General features: G+C 54.5%; 11 protein-coding genes across 11 annotated transcripts; 5 read left to right on the top strand and 6 right to left on the bottom strand.

The window, feature by feature from the left end:
• Positions 1 to 43: 43 nt before the first annotated feature.
• On the top strand, positions 44 to 3618 carry L969DRAFT_106089 (uncharacterized protein; the record flags this gene model as incomplete). The annotated part of the gene is made up of 9 exons (XM_014709329.1): positions 44 to 993; positions 1286 to 2252; positions 2306 to 2640; positions 2691 to 2730; positions 2786 to 2874; positions 2932 to 2948; positions 2998 to 3068; positions 3119 to 3400; positions 3451 to 3618. The coding sequence occupies 9 exons, from the start codon at positions 44 to 46 to the stop codon at positions 3616 to 3618; spliced, it is 2919 nt and encodes a 972-aa protein (XP_014564815.1).
• Positions 3529 to 5333, bottom strand: L969DRAFT_277698 (uncharacterized protein). Its single transcript, XM_014709328.1, has 7 exons — positions 4976 to 5333; positions 4738 to 4921; positions 4513 to 4688; positions 4376 to 4461; positions 4245 to 4329; positions 3771 to 4196; positions 3529 to 3719 (listed from the first exon to the last, which is right to left on the bottom strand). Exons 1-7 carry the CDS (start codon positions 5093 to 5095, stop codon positions 3642 to 3644), a joined length of 1155 nt encoding a protein of 384 aa, XP_014564814.1. The 5' UTR covers positions 5096 to 5333; the 3' UTR covers positions 3529 to 3641.
• L969DRAFT_55464 (uncharacterized protein) lies at positions 5263 to 5711 on the top strand (the record flags this gene model as incomplete). Its single annotated transcript, XM_014709327.1, has 3 exons — positions 5263 to 5314; positions 5366 to 5402; positions 5459 to 5711. The coding sequence occupies 3 exons, from the start codon at positions 5263 to 5265 to the stop codon at positions 5709 to 5711; spliced, it is 342 nt and encodes a 113-aa protein (XP_014564813.1).
• A 19-nt stretch (positions 5712 to 5730) lies between these two features.
• Positions 5731 to 6750, bottom strand: L969DRAFT_97452 (uncharacterized protein; the record flags this gene model as incomplete). The annotated part of the gene is made up of 6 exons (XM_014709326.1): positions 5731 to 5811; positions 5856 to 5942; positions 5988 to 6048; positions 6097 to 6241; positions 6290 to 6398; positions 6451 to 6750. The coding sequence occupies 6 exons, from the start codon at positions 6748 to 6750 to the stop codon at positions 5731 to 5733; spliced, it is 783 nt and encodes a 260-aa protein (XP_014564812.1).
• Positions 6751 to 6835: 85 nt separating this feature from the next.
• L969DRAFT_91090 (uncharacterized protein) lies at positions 6836 to 7384 on the bottom strand. Its single transcript, XM_014709325.1, has 4 exons — positions 7328 to 7384; positions 7187 to 7276; positions 7035 to 7125; positions 6836 to 6977 (listed from the first exon to the last, which is right to left on the bottom strand). The coding sequence occupies exons 1-4, from the start codon at positions 7364 to 7366 to the stop codon at positions 6922 to 6924; spliced, it is 276 nt and encodes a 91-aa protein (XP_014564811.1). The 5' UTR covers positions 7367 to 7384; the 3' UTR covers positions 6836 to 6921.
• A 66-nt stretch (positions 7385 to 7450) lies between these two features.
• On the top strand, positions 7451 to 10642 carry L969DRAFT_80409 (uncharacterized protein). Its single transcript, XM_014709324.1, has 4 exons — positions 7451 to 8889; positions 8938 to 9403; positions 9462 to 9538; positions 9594 to 10642. The coding sequence occupies exons 1-4, from the start codon at positions 7552 to 7554 to the stop codon at positions 10380 to 10382; spliced, it is 2670 nt and encodes an 889-aa protein (XP_014564810.1). The 5' UTR covers positions 7451 to 7551; the 3' UTR covers positions 10383 to 10642.
• Positions 10373 to 11300, bottom strand: L969DRAFT_91087 (uncharacterized protein). The gene is made up of 5 exons (XM_014709323.1): positions 11219 to 11300; positions 11102 to 11162; positions 10767 to 11043; positions 10567 to 10706; positions 10373 to 10511 (listed from the first exon to the last, which is right to left on the bottom strand). Coding segments are annotated over exons 1-5 (540 nt in total). The 5' UTR covers positions 11221 to 11300; the 3' UTR covers positions 10373 to 10451.
• An 8-nt stretch (positions 11301 to 11308) lies between these two features.
• L969DRAFT_91085 (uncharacterized protein) lies at positions 11309 to 13726 on the top strand. Its single transcript, XM_014709322.1, has 7 exons — positions 11309 to 11817; positions 11876 to 11957; positions 12011 to 12235; positions 12290 to 12510; positions 12563 to 12756; positions 12814 to 12884; positions 12943 to 13726. The coding sequence occupies exons 1-7, from the start codon at positions 11348 to 11350 to the stop codon at positions 13516 to 13518; spliced, it is 1839 nt and encodes a 612-aa protein (XP_014564808.1). The 5' UTR covers positions 11309 to 11347; the 3' UTR covers positions 13519 to 13726.
• Positions 13272 to 13809, bottom strand: L969DRAFT_91084 (uncharacterized protein). Its single transcript, XM_014709321.1, has 2 exons — positions 13410 to 13809; positions 13272 to 13353 (listed from the first exon to the last, which is right to left on the bottom strand). Exon 1 carries the CDS (start codon positions 13722 to 13724, stop codon positions 13545 to 13547), a length of 180 nt encoding a protein of 59 aa, XP_014564807.1. The 5' UTR covers positions 13725 to 13809; the 3' UTR covers positions 13272 to 13353; positions 13410 to 13544.
• A 24-nt stretch (positions 13810 to 13833) lies between these two features.
• L969DRAFT_97447 (uncharacterized protein) lies at positions 13834 to 16096 on the top strand (the record flags this gene model as incomplete). Its single annotated transcript, XM_014709320.1, has 4 exons — positions 13834 to 13931; positions 13994 to 14254; positions 14313 to 15461; positions 15511 to 16096. 4 exons carry the CDS (start codon positions 13834 to 13836, stop codon positions 16094 to 16096), a joined length of 2094 nt encoding a protein of 697 aa, XP_014564806.1.
• A 57-nt stretch (positions 16097 to 16153) lies between these two features.
• L969DRAFT_97446 (uncharacterized protein) lies at positions 16154 to 17578 on the bottom strand (the record flags this gene model as incomplete). The annotated part of the gene is made up of 6 exons (XM_014709319.1): positions 16154 to 16945; positions 17003 to 17083; positions 17140 to 17204; positions 17259 to 17325; positions 17376 to 17479; positions 17530 to 17578. The coding sequence occupies 6 exons, from the start codon at positions 17576 to 17578 to the stop codon at positions 16154 to 16156; spliced, it is 1158 nt and encodes a 385-aa protein (XP_014564805.1).
• Positions 17579 to 17622: the final 44 nt, after the last annotated feature.

Genomic DNA, 17622 nt, shown 5'->3' with positions numbered 1-17622 from the left:
CCCATCGAACGTCAGCTATGAGTGAACCGACACGCTAGACTAGATGGCTCGTCGAGCGGCCTGCTGGACAGACGAACAGCTACGCTTGCTGCTGATCGTCGTCACCGAGCTCACCGAAGAGACCGGCACGACGATCCTCAGCAGAAACCTAGTGACGACGGCCGAACAGAGACTGTCGAGCAAGCCCCAGTATGCGCACTTTGAATGGAAAGCCGACAAGCTCCGCAAAAAGCTCAATAGCCACCTCAAACCCGTCTGGCATTTCGTACAGGCCGTTCGTCACTACTGCCCCTACGACGTCGACAGAGGCGCACCATCGAGAGAACACTACCAGCAAGCTATGAAGCAAGTAGCCGTGCTCAGAAAACATGCGCATGCGGTCGAAGAGAACGGACTGAACTCTACTTTCAGACATATCTGGACAGAGCTAGATCGCTTCATGCAAGTGCAAGCTCGACTCGACGCGAGGGCGACAGATCAACGCCATCAGGCGCATGACGTAGCTGAAGAGGTCGCCGATCAGCAGGAGGAGGATGCGGCGTCGGGTCACCATCACGAGTCTTTGCAGTCCGGAGCGGTGCAAGCGGCAGGCTCGATCAGCAGCGACGAGTCTGAACGATACATTGCCAGGCCGACCAAGCGCCCGAGAACCTCGCACATGTCAGCAGTATCTGTTTGCCGCAATGTGGCAGCACAGCCGTCCGAGTCAAACGTTATCGAACGCATCGATCCTGCAATCGAAATCTACAGCGCACTGGGTATACCCCACACGCCATCGTTCGAGCAGTCAAGAGTTCCTTCAAACGTCGATGCACTGGCACTGTTTGGCGCTATCACGAATCATCTCAGATCGATCAATGCTTTGCAGACCTTCCTGACACACGAGCGCCTAGGCAAGCTGCACGCAATCGCAAAGGATCGACCTGATCTCGCGAATGCAATGGTACCTTTTCTCGATCTCGACAATCCAGACAACATCATGATCTGCCTACGGTATATCTTGCAGTCTGACGAGCCGACATGCTGACCCAAGGTACGCACTAGAGGTACGCACATGCATACTCGTAGTCAAAGTGTGCAATGTGTGATTGTACCAGAACGCATGACTGCATCTGACCCTCTGCACTGTGATCATACAAGGCCGACGTGAGATGCAGGTCTGGCCATGTCATTCTTCCTGAGACTGGTTGCGCCTGATTGACCATGATGGGGATGAGCACGGGGCACTCCACGCTTCGCGCCGTGACTCGATCATCAGCACGACGACGACGTGAACAGCTTGTAGACTGACGATGGCCTCATCGTTTGCTGCTTTCCAAGCAGACGCTGCCAAAGCCCAAGCGAGGCTAGGCTTGGAGCACCACGCTGCACCCGCAACCGAGAGATTAGCGCACAAGCTCGGCAGCTCGTCACTATCATCGACAGCCAGTACCAGCCTAACAGCGCCGCAACTAGCGCCAAAGCTTGCCGAGATCGAGGATGAGCTCGAGCGCAAGACGATCCGAGACCACTTTGCGTCTGCATCGACATCCGAGACTGCTTTTGGCCATGTGCTCGCTTCACTGCTCGCCCGACGACTTGACGTGACGAGACAAGATGTGGTACTCTGTATAGGCACTCACAACATCGATGAGAAGGATCCCGCTGCACTGCTTGATTCGGGCTACGATGTTCCTGCAGAGTCGGCACAACCGTTGACCTTACCCGAGACTGAGCACATCCTGGCGATATTACAAGCTGTAGCGAACGAGATCAGAGCACAAGCATCGCTCGTCTACAGCCCGCTCATACTACCCAGAGAGAAGCCAAAGACAACTGCAGCTGATCTCACTGTCAATGACGACCAAACGAGAGTGCGGTGGCAAACGAACGATCTCAGGATCCTCGTCAGGCGGATACCGGACAGCGCAGAGGATCTGACGGAGCTACGTGTTGCACAATGCGGTAATGTCGATGCAGGCAAGTCAACACTGCTCGGCGTGCTCACCAAAGGCATCAACGATGACGGACGAGGGCGAGCCCGAATATCTTTGTTCAGACATAAGCACGAGATCGAGACAGGTCGCACGAGCAGCGTCGGTATGGAGATTATGGGCTTTGATGCAGGTGGTCAGCAAGTCCTGCCGTCGTCCACACTGGCTGCATTGCGCGAGATGGGCATCAACACGATGACACGAGAGGGCGATTTCCAAACTATCGCCCTCAAACGGAATAACATGACTTGGGACGAAGTGTGCAAGAAAGCTGCGAAAGTGAGGTGCACTGCTTGTTGCATATGACAGGATCTGATGCTCGTGGGTTGCAGATCGTATCGTTCACGGATCTGGCTGGCCACGAGAGATATCTCAAAACGACCATCTTCGGCCTGACAGGTTGCGCTCCGAGCTTTGTCGTTCTCATCGTAGGCGCAAATGCCGGTCTGATAGGAATGAGCAAAGAACATCTGTCTGTCGCTCTCGCACTCTCGATCCCCGTCATCTGCGTCGTCACCAAAATCGACATGACACCCCGGAACGTCCTCGAGACGACACTCAAACAACTTTGCAAGATCTTGCGCAGTCCTGGATGTCGGCGAACACCGGTCTTTGTGCACGATGACGGGATGTCGGCCAGCCTAGCCGCCGGCTTCGTCAAAGAAAAGTACGATATCTGATCTTACCGCTCTTTGCTCATCTGACCCTGTCGCGCAGAGCTTGTCCCATCTTCATGGTGTCTAACGTCACTGGAGAGGCACGTCGCTTGCTCGCTCAAAGACAACAGTCAGCTCATTCATGAGCATGTACAGGGTCTACCACATCTCAAAACGTTCTTCAACTTGCTCAACGCATCCGATCAAGACAAGTACGCTTCCAACGAGCCATTGGAGTTCTCTATGTAAGCACGATATCAGCAGACATTTGCGACTCACTGATCTTGATGAGCTGCTAACAGATCCGACGTCTTCTCAGGTACCTTGCTTCTGCTTGCCAGAAAGCCAAGACTGACCTTGCTTTGCAGTTCCTTTCGTAGGATCAGTCGTTTCCGGTGTCGTCGCTTCGGGCACAGTCAAAGTTGGCGATAACGTCATGGCAAGCCACTCACTTTATAAATGTCAACGCAGGGCTAACAAAAGGTACAGCTCGGACCCGATTCTCTCGGTCAGTTCCTTGCGACGACAATCAAGAGCATACAGCGCAAAAGGGTCAACGTCAATGCTGCCGAAGCCGGTCAGAGTGTCTCCTTTGCGCTAAAGAGGATACGGAGGAATATGATCAGGAAAGGCATGGTCTTGGTTGCAAAGACGGACGTGCCACCACGATCTTCCTTCCGCTTCGAGGCAGTCTGCCTCATCTTGTACCATCAGACGACGATCAAAGTCAATTACCAAGCTATGATCCATTGCGGCACGGTGAGACAGACAGTACGTTGACCTCATTGTCTCAAAAGTGGCCGGAATTGATCATCGAGCAGGTTCGCATTGTCGATATCCTCGACGATCGCAAGGTTCTGCGAACAGGAGATCGAGCGAGCGTCATCTTCGAATTCATTCGCATGCCAGAATACGTCAAAGAAGGCTCGAAGTTGCTCTTCCGCGAGGGAAGGACAAAAGGCGTTGCTTTCATCACTCGATTATTGTGAAGGAGCATCCATGCATTGGCACTTCACTTTGACTTTTTCGCCTCTGCCGATACTATACTTGCGGGTGCAAAGTGTTGCATGGCAGGAGCAGATTGGCTCATCTAAGGTTTGACATCAATGACCCATCGATGACAACTGGAGGTGGGACGTACCCATCTGGCAAGGCTTTGCATGAAGCTCGGCATTCCCCGGAGGATCCAAGAGACGGATGAGAAGAATGGTATGCAGATGTATCGACTTTCATCGGCATTGATTGCCTCGATGATGGCTTTCGCGACATCGTGCGGTCCGACCCAAGGGAACATGAAGTTGCCAAGATACGGCAGACCGGTATGACCTGAAAGCGAGCCGAAAAGAGCAGTACGTGTTTGGCCAGGAGCAACGAAAGTCGTCCGCACGAGTGGCGCGCCGTATCTGTTTGAAGTGTGAGGGTCAAAGTCGACATATGCGCAAGGTACGTACCGAGTATCAAGCTCATCTCGAAGGGCTTCGTGGAAGCCCATGAGAGCGCTCTTGGTGGCGCAGTAATCCGAGAGCTGTGCAACACCCATGTAGCCCAAGGCAGAACCAATAGTGACCTTTGGCACAATCAGCACATGACTATGATACAAATGTATCGAACGAACGATGTGGCCAGCTTTTGCTTCGATCATGGCAGGCAAGAAGGCCTTGACAGTCCAAAAGTGAGCGGTCAGATTGACGCCGATGGTTCTGCTCCACCTTGAGCTTGGATAGGCGCAGAGAGAAAGGGACTGACGAAGCAATGTCGCTTTCTGATGCAGCGAGTATTGTCTTGCCTCGCACAATGCCTGCGCAATTGACGAGCACAGTCGGCGATCCATGCTGCTCAATCGCCATAAGCTCCGCTCGACTGCACGAGTAATCTCTGGGCACCTTTTGCTTGATCTCTTCTGCAATGCGCGCAACAGCTTTGAAGTCCGAAACGTCGCAAGGGAAGCTAGCGACAGAATAGTCCCCTTCCGACTTGTACTCTTGCTTGTCGAGTACGATCACACGAACATGCCGCAGAGCTAGCGTCTCTGCAAGTAGCTTGCCAATACCCGACGCGCCTGTTCTCACTGTCAATTCTATGACAGTTCTTGATGCGATTGAGCATACCCCCCGTGATGAGGACGATCTGGGCACCCCAGTCGATCTTGCGCTCGCCCATGAGACCTCTGACGCCGGTCTTCCAGGCTTTATTGGCCCAAATTCGGTCGAGCTGGATGAAGATATGAAGCGCAAGCACGCCGAGCGCGTAAACGACGACCCATTGTCCCAAGCCCGAATCGATGTCTAAACCCTAGTCGAGCGATGGTTGAGAGGCTGACGATGGAACCAGACAGTGTGAGCTAACCTGAGCGACGAAGATGACGGGTGCGCCGAGTGCAAAGAGGGGCGAGAGGAGTGTCAATCTGACGACTTTGGCAATGGTGTCAATGGTGAAGTCATCCCAGACTGATGATGATGACTGCATCTCGCTAGACGAGCGAGGCTGAGCGAAGAACGAGCTTGACGAGACATCGGCCTGAGCACATCTGATGAATGCACGAGCCCTGCGATCGAAGGAAGCCTCAAGCGCTGAGTAAGCAGCTTGTCGCACAAAGAGCGCGACGTTAGAGTCGTCTCAAAGCGAGCAGCCCAATGTCGAAGCATCATCCCGATCTCATACAATGTCGCAAGCTACCAGGCATTGGTACGTCATTCTTCACCTCCACCGACTGCTGGGCTGACTCGTGGCACGCAGCTATCGGCAGACTATGCGAAAAGTGTGACGGCAAATGGTGAGCCTGTTTCTCTGATCCCCGTCGTCAGGAGAGCCTTGCTCACAAGCTTGCAGCCCGATCTGCGACTCCTACGTACGACCGGCAACGATTGTGAGGATATGCGACGAATGCAACTTTGGCACGTCCGGCAGTCGATGCATCATCTGCGGCAGCAACGGTATCTCGGATGCTTACTACTGCTTCGAATGCACCCGGCTCGAGCACGATAGAGATGGCTGTCCAAAGATCATCAATCTGGGCACAGCTAGGACGGACCTGTTCTTCGAATCCAAGGCAAAACGGCAAGGCGCTTTCAGGCAAGGCTGACCACGCATCTCGACGCCTCTCACACCGGGCTAGCGCTGAATGGACCGCCGGCTGGCAGCAAGCCTCGCTCAATCAAGAGCATGCAGTGTGCCTCGCAGACCTGTAGCGGTCATTCATCGTGCACAATCTGCATGCAATTGCGACTTGCTCGCTGTTATCCTCAGCGTTGTGCGCAGTCAAGCTCGTTGCGATCGTCTCGTCCTCCTGAAGCTTACTCAGACGGATTTTGTTCTACTCTTCGGGTGGCTTATGCTCGTTTGTTGCCTCGTGAAGCACTGCGGCCTGGCAGGTCCATTCGACATAGGTCGGATAGCGCGAAATGCAAAGATCGACATATCTGATGTCTGATCGTCAGTGTATATCATTGAGGCCGATTGAGACATACGGTCCGCATGCAACCTCATATTGGGCAGAAGTCGTCTCCAGTTCGGCCCACAAAACCTGCAGCGTGAGCTTCATCTTGAGCTCTGCCGAGCAGCAGGGAGATATCTTCGTCTGATCTTCATCTGTTGGCTCCGTGGAATCGGACTCTGCGTCACTGTTGAGGCAGATCATCGCACACAGACAAATGAGCTTACCTTGGAGGACATTGGCATCGATACGAAGGCTGTAGTCATACTCATAATCTTCCTCGGTCTCTCTTGTATCCAGAATGACGATCCGAGCGTTCTGCGGCAATTTGGAGACCTGATGGGTCCGTTCAGCACTGGCTCGGGCTTCATGGAGCAGCTCGACTTGCTACCATCGAAGTGAGCAAATTTGCAGCGAGCTGTGCAGATCCACCAAAACTGTGCACAAGCTCCGTGAATGGCACAGAAACCTTTGACCTGTCATCGTAGTTGATGATCTGAGCTGTGCCTGCGCATTGCTGAACTTGCTCGAGCCAGACGTAGCGCCACATCACTGGCGTTTCGTCCTGTTTGACATGTCCCGGTCCGGCAATGCAGAGCACGGTCCAGAGGGAGAAGATCAAAGTGCTGAGTAGCTTCTCTGTGCATAGTGGGCGTGACAAGCCTGGGCAGGGCGAGCGAAAAAGCATTTGGCGACTCGACAGAGGTACGCGACACGCGCGCTGTGTTCCTCCTCGCGTCACTGCGGAGGTCAGCAGAGACCCGACACGAGGCCAAGAGCGGGCAATACAAAGGGCATGCAGATGTACAGAGGCTCGAGCTAGCGACGAATGCGAAGAGGGGAGTCCCAGATTGAGCTTTCATTTCGTCGTCGCTTGTATTAGCGTGATGTTCTCGCCCTTTAGTAGTAATCGACCTGCAAGTGTGTTCGCACGTCAACAGCCGAATGAGCACTGAGTCAGCGGGTACTTGCCCAGTGATTTGCGCTCTGGCCTGTCATCTTTTCGCTTGATGTAGATCTCCTCTGCGTCGTCCAACACGACATTCATGAACTCGTCGAACCCCTGTCAGGAAAACCGGAGTGATCAGCTGTCTGACACAGCAGCAGAGCAGCCCTCGACTGACGATGATCTTGCCCTCCAGTCTAAAGTCTAGGATGTCGTAGAGCCATAACTGTACTCGTGTGCCTGCCTGCAGATATTTGAAGATCACATTCTGTCTCTCGAGGTCAGCAGCTTCAGTGCAACTGACAGACGGCGGACTGACGATCGGCTGCACCATCACCCTCGACTGCCGCCCCGACATCTTGCTCAGATGCCACGCCAGACAGGCGAACTCGCTTGAGGTGAGCTTTCTGACCTTTACTGGATCTGACTCTGTAGGAATCACGGAAGCGAGCAAAGCAGGGCCCGTCCGACTCAATCTGATCGCTTGCCAGGAGATACTGACGATCCAGAGCGACGCTCCTTCTGGGCGTTCGCCATCGAAAGATGCAGAGCGGATCGTTCGAAGGCAAGCGGGGCGAGTCTCTGGAGCGATTGAAGCCAAGTCGGCCTTACACACAACAGAGCGACACCGTGCCCACTTCCGGTCCTATCGAACCTAGCTCGACCCCTGCACCCGCTTCTTCTGCTGATTCGACCAGACAGTTGAGGTTCGATCCAGCTTGTTATGCTGCTCAAGTTCAAGGAGAGGATGACGAGACGATGTCGAGCGCGAGACAACGTTCGGCTAGTCAGCCTGCTGCCTCTTCCTCTCGTGCTCCCGTGCCTCCCACTAGGCTCGTCAATGGTACCTCAACGCCTTTGCCGATGGGCAATGGCGTGACGAGTCCTTGTTTCGTACACAATCACCTCGATCAGAGTCTGGCAACGCTCTCCAAAGCCGAATGTGAAGAGCGCAAGCGGCGAAGAAAGCTCCTCAAGCGTGCACAATCGTCCCAAGGCTCGCTGGGATCTGCTAGTGTAGATCGAGGAGGTCCTACAGATGCAGCAGTCACCACAAGTCATGTGGACACCTCAGGACGACAGATTCACCCTGCTGCCCTGGCTACTCGTATCGGCTCCCCCGAGACGTCACCCATCGCACTCGATCCTGATGCACCACGAGTCATATCGGATGGTCAGGTCAACGGTCGACCGAGAGCATCCAGCAGGATACGCGATGCCAGAGAGACCATTGAGACTATCAACCATCGACTCGATAAAGCCGATCTCATCGACACCGGTTCATCCGAACAAGATGCGCAAGATGATGATGATGACGACGACGATGAAGAGGAGGAAGACGGACAGTCGCTCACTCGTCAGTTGGCAGAAACGGCAGTCAGCGTGAGGGAGATCAGCAGACAGCTCGGCCGCGCCTCTGTCAAACCCAACATCCAATCCATCATGATCATCACGAAAGCAAGAGACAATCATCTCATCAAACTCACCAGAGAGCTGGCTATCTATCTCATGGGTTCCACTAAAGAAGGCGACGAAAGAGGCGCAACAGTCTACGTCGATGCCCAGTTACGCAAATCGAGTCGATTTGATGCTGCTGGCATCGAGGCAGATCATCCCGAATTCTTCAGGGCGGTGCAGACTAGGAGGATATCGAGGACATCCTCGATGAGCTCTTCCGTTTCGTCCTTGCCTACACTGGCTGGCTTCAATGAGAAGCAGCACGCCAGACGATCATCCGCTGCCAACGGTCTACGGATGACGAGCAGCAAGTCAGCCGCTGCCAAAACAGACACGACAGAAGCAGAAAACAATGGCCAATTGAGATACTGGACGAGCGACATGTGCAATAAATCGCCCCATCTCTTTGATTTTGTCATTACTGTGAGCTTCTCGTCCGGCCGTTTGCTGCGCTGCTGACGCTGCAACTAGCTCGGAGGAGACGGAACAGTACTGTTTGCCTCGTGGCTCTTCCAACGCATTGTCCCGCCTGTGATTCCTTTTGCGCTTGGCTCGCTGGGTTTCTTGACCAATTTCGACTTTTCAGACCACGAGAAGGTCATGACCAATGCAATCAACAACGGCGTCAGGGTCAATCTTCGCATGCGATTCACATGCACCGTCTACCGAGCAGTCGATCCGCCCAAAGATCCCAAACAACGTCGTCGAGCTATACGATCAGGCGAGACAGGCGCTATTTCTGCTACCCTATCTAAGGAAGGAGGATGGTCGGCTCTGGAGAGTGCAGGACCTCGACAAGACAAGGAAGAAAGCGAAAAGGCAAAGGATAGGGAGATCATGTGCTTCTCGGCCAGACCTGCAGAGACCTTCGAAGTTCTCAACGATCTCGTCGTCGATCGTGGACCGAGTCCTTACGTCAGCTTGCTTGAACTGTTTGGTGGGTCATCGATCATGCTATCAGCTTTCAGTCTGCTAAGCTTGTTATCGTGCTACAGGCGATGAGCATCATATGACGACTGTGCAGGCGGATGGCTTGTGTGTCTCCACCCCCACCGGCTCTACAGCTTATTCGGTCAGCGCGCCTCTGCCTCAATGCTAATGGTGCTGACAAGGGGTTATCTCGATAGCTTTCTGCGGGAGGCTCACTCGTCCATCCTGAGATCCCAGCGATCCTGATTTCGCCCATCTGTCCTCACACGCTCTCCTTCCGACCTATGCTGCTACCCGACTCGATGGAACTACGGATCTGCGTGCCTTACAATTCTCGCAGCACTGCTTGGGCGTCTTTCGATGGTCGGGGGAGGGTCGAATTGAGACAAGGCGATCATATCAAAGTGACGGCATCGCAGTATCCCTTTCCGACCGTTTGTGCGGACAAGCAATCGACAGACTGGTTCCATGCTATCGGTCGCACGCTCAAGTGGAACGAACGACAGCGTCAAAAGAGCTTTGTCGTTGTTGAGGAATCCAGACGGAAGCCGACAACGCCCGCAGAGAGCAAACAGACTGCCGAACAGGGATCACAATATGCTGAAAAGTCAGATACACAGAAGCCGAAGAATGGCGATGAATCCGAAGACGAAGAGGGAGGCGGGAGCGATTACGATATCGATGATATTTCGTCCTCTTCGAGCAGTGCCAAGACGTCTCCGGCTCCTATCACGCCAGGCGCCCACTCAGCAGACACCGTCAAATCTACTTCACAGTCTGGCCGACGAGGCGACAGGGACGACATCCGCGATCCGGTCGATCCGAAGCTGACAACGCTACGTAAAGTCAAAGCACACGAATTGAGGGGCAAGGTGCTCACGCAAGAAGCTACCTCTGAGCCTTCTACACCCGGCCAAGCACGCGCATTTGCAGTATACGGTCAAGATGATCAATCCGATGGATCTCAGAGCGATCTCGAGATCTGATGATTCGGCCTCTGTGTTTAATTCTTGTTGTACAACAAGCACTTGTTGATGTATACATTTTCGTTTTGCTCATTTGATGATGCTGCTGTTGCCCCGGACTGCCAAGTAAGACTGGTCTGTGCTTTGTGGCTGTGGCAGTTCCTGCCTCAGCGAGCGATGGCTTGATGAGGTTGAACATGCTCACAAAGGTCTTGAGTACTTCGTAGCACTCTGCATTGTGGTAGCGAAGAGTACTCCTCGGGTCGACGTACGGCGCGACGAGACCCGTCAGATCGCAATATTTTTTCGCTGGCAGGACAGACGGTGGAGCCTCTACGTTCATGTCTGCCCATGTGTTGCATAAGATGAGCATACACCAACATGCTGAAAAGCAAAGCAGCGGACAGGATATGTATTCCTCCGTCCTGACGAGTCGCGCCGCTTCTTCGTCTGGAGAATTACGAGCAGTATCAGGCTGACTCGATCCTTTCTTGCCGCCCAGCTTGACTACCATCGATGTAGAAGCAGGCAGTACCTTCTTCTGGCCTTTGAGAGTGTATCTGTCCCGTTCGGCAGCGAGCATCTGCTTGAGCGACTTGTTCCTCCTCTGCGCGCTTGGCTTGTAGTGTGGGTTCTTGAACGGTCTGGGATCGTCTGCGTAGCTCAACTGCTCGGCGAGTGACTATGCTCAGGTCATGTCAGCCTGATGGCCGGCACGATTGGGGAGGGTTTGGGCTGACTGGCAGGGCCGGCGTTGCTGAACCTGACTCTGTCGCCAGTGCGTTCTTGCGAGGCGGCGCCCTGCGTGAAGAGGAAGCTACTCAGCTGAGCCTCGGCTGATCGTCGAACCCTCTCACATGATGCCCCACTCCAGTCTCTGCCTACTGCCTCGCTGCTCACGTCGACGAGAGAGGTTCGCGCTTTCGTCGTCGCCTCGTCTTTGGCTTTGGCGCTCACCGACTGACGGCGCTCGGCAGCGTCAAACCATGTCGGCAGGCGGCCCGATCGCTTCCACATCCTCTTCACAAGCAAGACCATCCAAAGCGGTCACTGTCTCGCGTGATGCGTCCGACGACAGGCAGAACAGCGGCAGCAGCAACAACAATAATGCGAGCAACCGACGTTATGCGCCTTACATCACTGGCCCGCCGCAGGCATCTCAAGCTGCACTGCGTCAAACGCTCGAATTCAACGAAACCACGGCACGACAGATTGAGCAGATCAGACGAAGTGGGGAGGAAGCCAAGAGGAAAGAGGAAGCCCATCACGGTCGACCGAGAGATGATGCTATTGTGAGCACGAGAACGTTCAGCATATCCTGGCTCGTCGATCCGGCTGCTCTTCGCCGTACGCCGAGCATGACGCGACATGGAATACCTTGGGAGCAAGAGCTGCTGAGACGACAAGAACTCATACGGGACATGTCAGAGATACTCTGTCTCTGGTATCGAAAGATGTGCGTTCCTGTCTCGCCGAGCACCACTCTGTGTCTCAACAGGATCCCTATCCTGCAGTCAAATGGCGCCTCTGTGCTACGCGGCGACGTATCTGCATCGATACTTCATGCTCCGCAGCGTACACACTTCACAATCACTCGTGCGTTGAATATGCTTCAGCACTGCATTTCTGCAGCTTGAATCAAGTCACAGGCTTTGATGGGTGCATTGATGTCGCTGGCCATCAAGAATTCGGATACAGATGAACGGGAGCCTGCAGGTACGATCAAGCAAGAGCACCAGAGACTGCCAGACACGATCACCGAGCGGCTCACGGTGACACTCCACCATTGGGAGCTCAGACAAAAGGGCACGTTCAGGCCCGAGAAAGTGCAGAGAGATCCAGTGACCAACAGAGAGCTACCTCTGCTACCCATCGCACGTACCGCTCACCTTCAGCCCTTTTCAATCTCTGCTAATCTGTGGATGCAGGAGTATGAGAAACTACTGACAATAGTGAAAGCGATGGAGCAAGAGCTCATGACGACCTTTGCATATGATTTCGACGTCCATCCGCCTAACGATCTCGTTGCTGCCGGTCTCTCTTTGCTCGGCAACCTCGTCGTACCCTATGAAAATCAAGAGCTCGATCTGCGGGCCAGGGTCACAATGCTAGAGCTCGCTCAACGCTGCAAGACCATCTGTCTCGACTTGTACGTCAGCCTTCCACTCGAGCTCTCATCGGGTCCTGACAAGACGAAGCAGTCTGTACACGGCTGCGTGCGTCCTGCACGATCCAGATACGATCGCCTGCGCTGTGATCGTCGCTGCACTGGCAACGACGAGGATACAGCTACCGCAGCTATTGGACAAGCTCACTGCCGATTGGATTGATTCGCGCGGTGAGCACAAGACTTGGTGGAGGATATTCCCGACTGTGAACCGTACGACTGTCATAGGCACGTTGCTCATCGTGTAACAGATGATCGTTTCACTTACGAAATCCTGGCGGGCAGATGCGGTCAGTCTGCTGTATAAGAACTACTGCTCCTCGACGCTACCGATGCAGAAGAAGATAGCTCTTGCGGTGCGTCCATGACACATTGAGCCTGCAAGCATAGCTCAACCGTGGACCGGCGTTACAGCTTCGAAAAGTCGATAGTCTGATGCCGAAGACAATAGGCATCAGGCCATTAGGTACACAGCTCTGTGCCGTTTCCGAGGCGAGCACGCCGGCTGCTGCAACCGATACACCGTATGGCCATGCTCGAACGCCGGCATCGACTGCATTCACGCCTTACAATCCTGCTTCTTCCTCACGCACACCGCACTCGGCCGGTACTCCCGGAGCGTCGAACCAGGAAATGTCAACACGGGCCGGCGAGGGACCGAAGAATGCCTCTTCTACGCCTGTCCCACCACCACTGGTCTCGCCGCCGAGAAGCCCTCACCCTCTATCACAGGAACATCGTCCTGCCAAACGCGAGCGAGAGGATGATCATTCGTCTGGCGGCAGGCCTCCGCAGGCACCTCGACTCTCTGCACAGCGGACTGCACTGGGCGACGAGGGAAGATCGTCATTGCAGCAGAGCGCAGGTGGGGAAGAACTCACCCGACCGGGCGAAGAGAGAGCAGCCGCTTTGCTCTCGCAAAAGCGACAATTGGACAGCACGCAAGACGGATCGAGTCTGCGTGTTGTCAGTAGCAGCACCGGACGATGACGTGCCCGCGCAGTCATGTTGTTGTTTCAATCGAGACCCAATCGACGAGTCTGTGCATCGATGCCAGGCTGACGTTTGATGGACTCTGCCCGAGCGTTTTGTCGTGCGCTAGTGATGCTCGTGCGCACGAATGCCAGGAGGACAAACACCATCGTGAAGGCAGCAACGGGTGCCTGCAGCTTTCTTGCGGTGAAGAAGTTGCTCATCCTCCGCCAGCGCTCGAGCAGGCGCCAAACACTCGACAAGCTTTGACCGCGTTGCGCGTGATTGACACCAAAATTCTGATAAGGTCACGCTCCTCGCTCGGCTGCGAGGATGAGCGCACCGTCAGGAGGACCCGTGTCGCCTCTGACTCGTCCCACCGCGTCACCCTTGCTCGCAACAAGCAGCAGATCGCATTCACGAGGAGCGAGGTACGCCCCACCCTTTTTTTATTGGTCGGTATGCTCCCCTTGCTCACCTGTGGACGTGACAGTACTCGCTCGGCAGGCTATGCGCGCTCGCCGCTTGTCTACCCTCAGCCTGACGAACGATTGGTGGACGATGTCGAGCTCTTCAGCCTCGACGAGGCCGGCGACCGCAAATTGTCGACTTTGTCTTTGCACGACGAAGAGGATAGCAGCAGTGGGCGAGAGATGGACGAGGAGGAAGATGATGAAGAAGGCCAAGGCACGTTCGAACACGAGAGCGTGCACACTTATGGCGTTCCGAGAAGCAGCCAAGTCCTCACGACCAAGTCAGTCTCTTTCATCTCTTTGCCTATCACTGTCAATGCTCATAGCGGACTATGACAGACTTTACAAGACGCCCGGATTTGCTACACAGCTGCTCGGCTTGCTCAGAGACGATCTCGGCATCGGAGGCTGGGATGGCTTGCCCAAAGACTTGGGCGCAGAGGATCTGTCCATCCACAAAGTCTCCGGCTCACTCACCAATGCCGTCTTCTTCATCTCCTACCCACTCGCGCCTCAGCCACCGCCTACCATCCTCTTGCGTATCTATGGACCCTCCTCGGGCGCGCTCATCTCTCGACAGACCGAGCTACACATCCTCCACACGCTCTCGGCCGTCTACGGAATCGGACCACGCATCTTCGGCACGTTCGAGAATGGCAGAGTAGAAGAGTATTTCGAGTCCAGGCCACTGGATCGTCTCGAGATGAGGGACCACAAAATGTCGAGATGGATCGGAAGGAGAATGAAGGAACTCCACACTGTCGATGTCAATAAGATGCGCCTGCCCGAGCCTGCCTCAAACGGTCCTTCGAGATCTAACAGCGTAGACACGTCATCTCAGACAGAGCCTATCAGACCGCCTATCTACGACCGCGCAAGCAATGCTTCCGGCATATCTCTGAATTCCCAGTCATCCGAATTCAGCTTCGGCTCGTCCTACTCAGCTTCTTCTTTCGGCTCGCGATCTGTGCCCCCTTCGCCAGCGCTTGCGGCACAGACTGGTACGAGCGAGTCCAATGCTGTCAACAAGAAGCGATCCAAGGTCGGATCGCGCAGAGGCAGCTCGTCCAGCAGCGGCAGACGAGCGAAGCTCAATCTCGCCGTGTGGGAAAACATCACGCGATGGACCCGCGAAGCCAAACGGGTTTTCAAAGACTTTGATCAGCTCGACACGATGGTCGCCAAGGACGACAAGACGGTCCATCCGCTGCCTGATGGTTCTCATCTCAACCCTCTGCAGTCGCCAGCTCACATGCTCGCCTTTAGACGAAGCTTCAATTTGCCCCTGTTCGAACAGCAAGTCAAAGCTTACAGAGCCTGGCTGCGAGATTGGGAGATGAAGAACGGCAAAAGCAAACGCGTCTTTGCTCACAATGACACACAATGCGGCAATCTGCTCATTCTCGCGCCCAAGGATGGCGCTCTTGATCCCGAGAAGCTTGTCGCTGCAGGGGGTCTCCGCGTTTCCCATCAGGCTCTGACCGTCATGTTTGTCTCTGTCCTGTCTTGTGTGGGCTGTTCTGATCTTGACGAGCAGTGACTTTGAATATGCGAGCCTCAATCCACGGGGATTCGATATCGCCAATCACTTTGTCGAATTCCAAACCGATTATCAGCACAACACGCTGTCGCATACGCTCACCCATGCACCTTACCCTTCACCAGAAGAGCGTCGCCGGTTCTACCGTGCTTACATCGGAAGCGATGGTGGTACGGATGTGGTCACCGACGATCTCGATGATCCTGCTACTGCTGCCCGATCGCTCAAGCGAGAAGATGCTCGTGTGCTCCGACTGGAAGAAGAAGTGACCGTATGGGCACCTTCCTCTCATGCCATGTGGTGTGTCTGGGGCATCATACAAGCAAGAGACGAAATCGTTGCAAAGATTGACGAATGGACGACGACTGGCTACAAAGCTCATGCTCGACCAGAGGAAACGGATCGACCCCATCTCGAACGATCAAAGAGTGGCGATATCGTCGACTCTGTCTCTGGCGCTGCTGTCGAGGATCCTTCACCAGCACAGCAAGCTGCCGCTGCTGATTTCGACTACCTCTCATACTCGATCGGACGACTCGATATCTTCCGTAGTCTCACACGTTCCCTCGAGACAGAAGCCTAGCCTAGCGTACAAAGATACCCAAAAGGGCTATAAGAATGTTTCAATATGCAATGGGGTTCATTCTTTAGATATCGTCGCAACGCAGCGGATACACTCGCCCGACTTCATATAGTCAAAGCCCTTGTTGAGGTCGTCGAGGCTGTCGACAGTATGAGTGACATAGTCGTCTACTTTGAGCGCTCCAGAGCCAGACAACCAGTTCTTGATCAGTCCGCCCATCTCTGACCGTCCCTTCACACCGCCAAATGCACTTCCTTGCCATCTCCTTCCTGTGACGAGCTGAAAGGGTCGCGTTGAGATCTCTTTGCCTGCCGCTGCCACGCCGATGATCGTTGAGACACCCCAGCCTTTATGACAAGCTTCCAGAGCAGATCTCATGACGGTCACATTGCCTGTGCAGTCGAACGTATGATCCAGACCGCCATCTGTGATCTCGACCAGGTAAGGCGCAATACCAGGATCTTTGTGGTCGTCCGGGTTGACAAATTCTGTTGCGCCGAATTTAGTTGCCCATTCTTTCTTGCCAGAGTTGGTGTCTACTGCAATGATGCGAGCAGCACCACGATCTTGACAGCCTTGCATGACTGCCAGGCCAACACAGCCCGCTCCAAAGACGGCCACATTGTCGCCTTTTTGCACATTGGCAGTCTTTGTGGCAGCGCCGAAGCCAGTCGTGATGCCGCAGCCGAGCAGGCAAGCTTTCTGTAAGTTGGCTTGCTTGTCAATGGCGACGACGGAGTATTTGCTGACGACGGTATATTCTGAGAAAGTGGAGCAGCCCATGAAGTGGAAAATCTCCTTTCCTTTGCACTTGAAGCGCGAAGTGCCGTCCGGCATGACACCTTTGCCCTGTGCAGAACAAGCACGACATGAGCATAAGACGCTGATGCTAGCTTTCCAACCGACCTGGGTCGTTCGCACTTTGCCGCAGAGATTGGTCTTGCCCGATTTGCAGAACTTGCACTCGCCGCATTCGGCTGTATAGAGCTGTTCGACGTTCGTACAGTGAGTCAAAAGCGTGCTCGTGAGGGCAAATGACCGACCGGAATAACGTGATCGCCTACTTTGACATCAGTGACGCCTTCGCCTACGCTCTCGACGATGCCACCTGAAGCGTGTCACTATTCAGTGAAATCAGCATGCTAGCGAGCAACAGACTGACCTCCTTCGTGGCCGCAGATGGATGGGAATTGTCCTTCAGGATCATCGCCCGAGATGGTGTATGCGTCCTGCCCATGCAGCGTCAGACACGCCCAAGCAGTGCGCAAGGTAGACATGCAGTGTGACACAGTCCAGTGTAGAGTATCTTGATGCGCACTTCGTCCTTCTGCGGTGGACCGACTTCGACCTCCTCGACAGAAAGAGGCTTCTTGGCTTCCCAAGCTGTGCCCCAGCATGAGCACGTGCGAGGCTGAGACGAGGCAGTGACATGCCTATGGCTGCTCGGCAGGTGATCGTCTTGCCCTCTGTGTCGTTGGCCATGGTCGGTAGACTGTCTGTGCTCGTGAAGGTGTCGATGACGCAGT

This window comes from Mixia osmundae, assembly GCF_000708205.1.
Source record: "Mixia osmundae IAM 14324 unplaced genomic scaffold scaffold_16, whole genome shotgun sequence".
Classification (NCBI taxonomy): Eukaryota; Fungi; Basidiomycota; class Mixiomycetes; order Mixiales; family Mixiaceae; genus Mixia; species Mixia osmundae.
The sequence above is the reverse complement of the archived record's forward strand: the minus strand, read 5'-3'. Positions and strand labels throughout refer to the sequence as shown.

Excerpts from the sequence above, each read along its gene's own strand:
- L969DRAFT_91087 (XM_014709323.1), bottom strand. Across the intron at positions 11,044-11,101 it reads CAGCAACGCCGGCCCTGCCA|TCACTCGCCGAGCAGTTGAG; the intron begins GTCAGCCCAAAC and ends ACCTGAGCATAG. Across the intron at positions 10,707-10,766 it reads GACGGAGGAATACATATCCT|ACATGAACGTAGAGGCTCCA; the intron begins GTCCGCTGCTTT and ends ACACATGGGCAG.
- L969DRAFT_80409 (XM_014709324.1), top strand. The coding sequence starts at position 7,552 with ATGCAGAGCGGATCGTTCGAAGGCAAGCGGGGCGAGTCTCTGGAGCGA. Across the intron at positions 9,404-9,461 it reads CAGCTTGCTTGAACTGTTTG|GCGATGAGCATCATATGACG; the intron begins GTGGGTCATCGA and ends ATCGTGCTACAG. Across the intron at positions 9,539-9,593 it reads CCGGCTCTACAGCTTATTCG|CTTTCTGCGGGAGGCTCACT; the intron begins GTCAGCGCGCCT and ends TTATCTCGATAG.
- L969DRAFT_277698 (XM_014709328.1), bottom strand. The coding sequence starts at position 5,095 with ATGCAGTCATCATCATCAGTCTGGGATGACTTCACCATTGACACCATT. Across the intron at positions 4,689-4,737 it reads GATCGTCCTCATCACGGGGG|GCGCGTCGGGTATTGGCAAG; the intron begins GTATGCTCAATC and ends CAGTGAGAACAG. Across the intron at positions 4,462-4,512 it reads CAGAAGAGATCAAGCAAAAG|CATGGATCGCCGACTGTGCT; the intron begins GTGCCCAGAGAT and ends GCGATTGAGCAG.
- L969DRAFT_91085 (XM_014709322.1), top strand. The coding sequence starts at position 11,348 with ATGTCGGCAGGCGGCCCGATCGCTTCCACATCCTCTTCACAAGCAAGA. Across the intron at positions 12,511-12,562 it reads AAGACCATCTGTCTCGACTT|TCTGTACACGGCTGCGTGCG; the intron begins GTACGTCAGCCT and ends AAGACGAAGCAG. Across the intron at positions 12,885-12,942 it reads AGAAGAAGATAGCTCTTGCG|CTTCGAAAAGTCGATAGTCT; the intron begins GTGCGTCCATGA and ends CCGGCGTTACAG.
- L969DRAFT_91090 (XM_014709325.1), bottom strand. The coding sequence starts at position 7,366 with ATGTCGGGGCGGCAGTCGAGGGTGATGGTGCAGCCGATC. Across the intron at positions 7,126-7,186 it reads GACTGGAGGGCAAGATCATC|GGGTTCGACGAGTTCATGAA; the intron begins GTCAGTCGAGGG and ends TTTTCCTGACAG. Across the intron at positions 6,978-7,034 it reads GCCAGAGCGCAAATCACTGG|GTCGATTACTACTAAAGGGC; the intron begins GCAAGTACCCGC and ends ACACACTTGCAG.
- L969DRAFT_91084 (XM_014709321.1), bottom strand. The coding sequence starts at position 13,724 with ATGAGCAACTTCTTCACCGCAAGAAAGCTGCAGGCACCCGTTGCTGCC.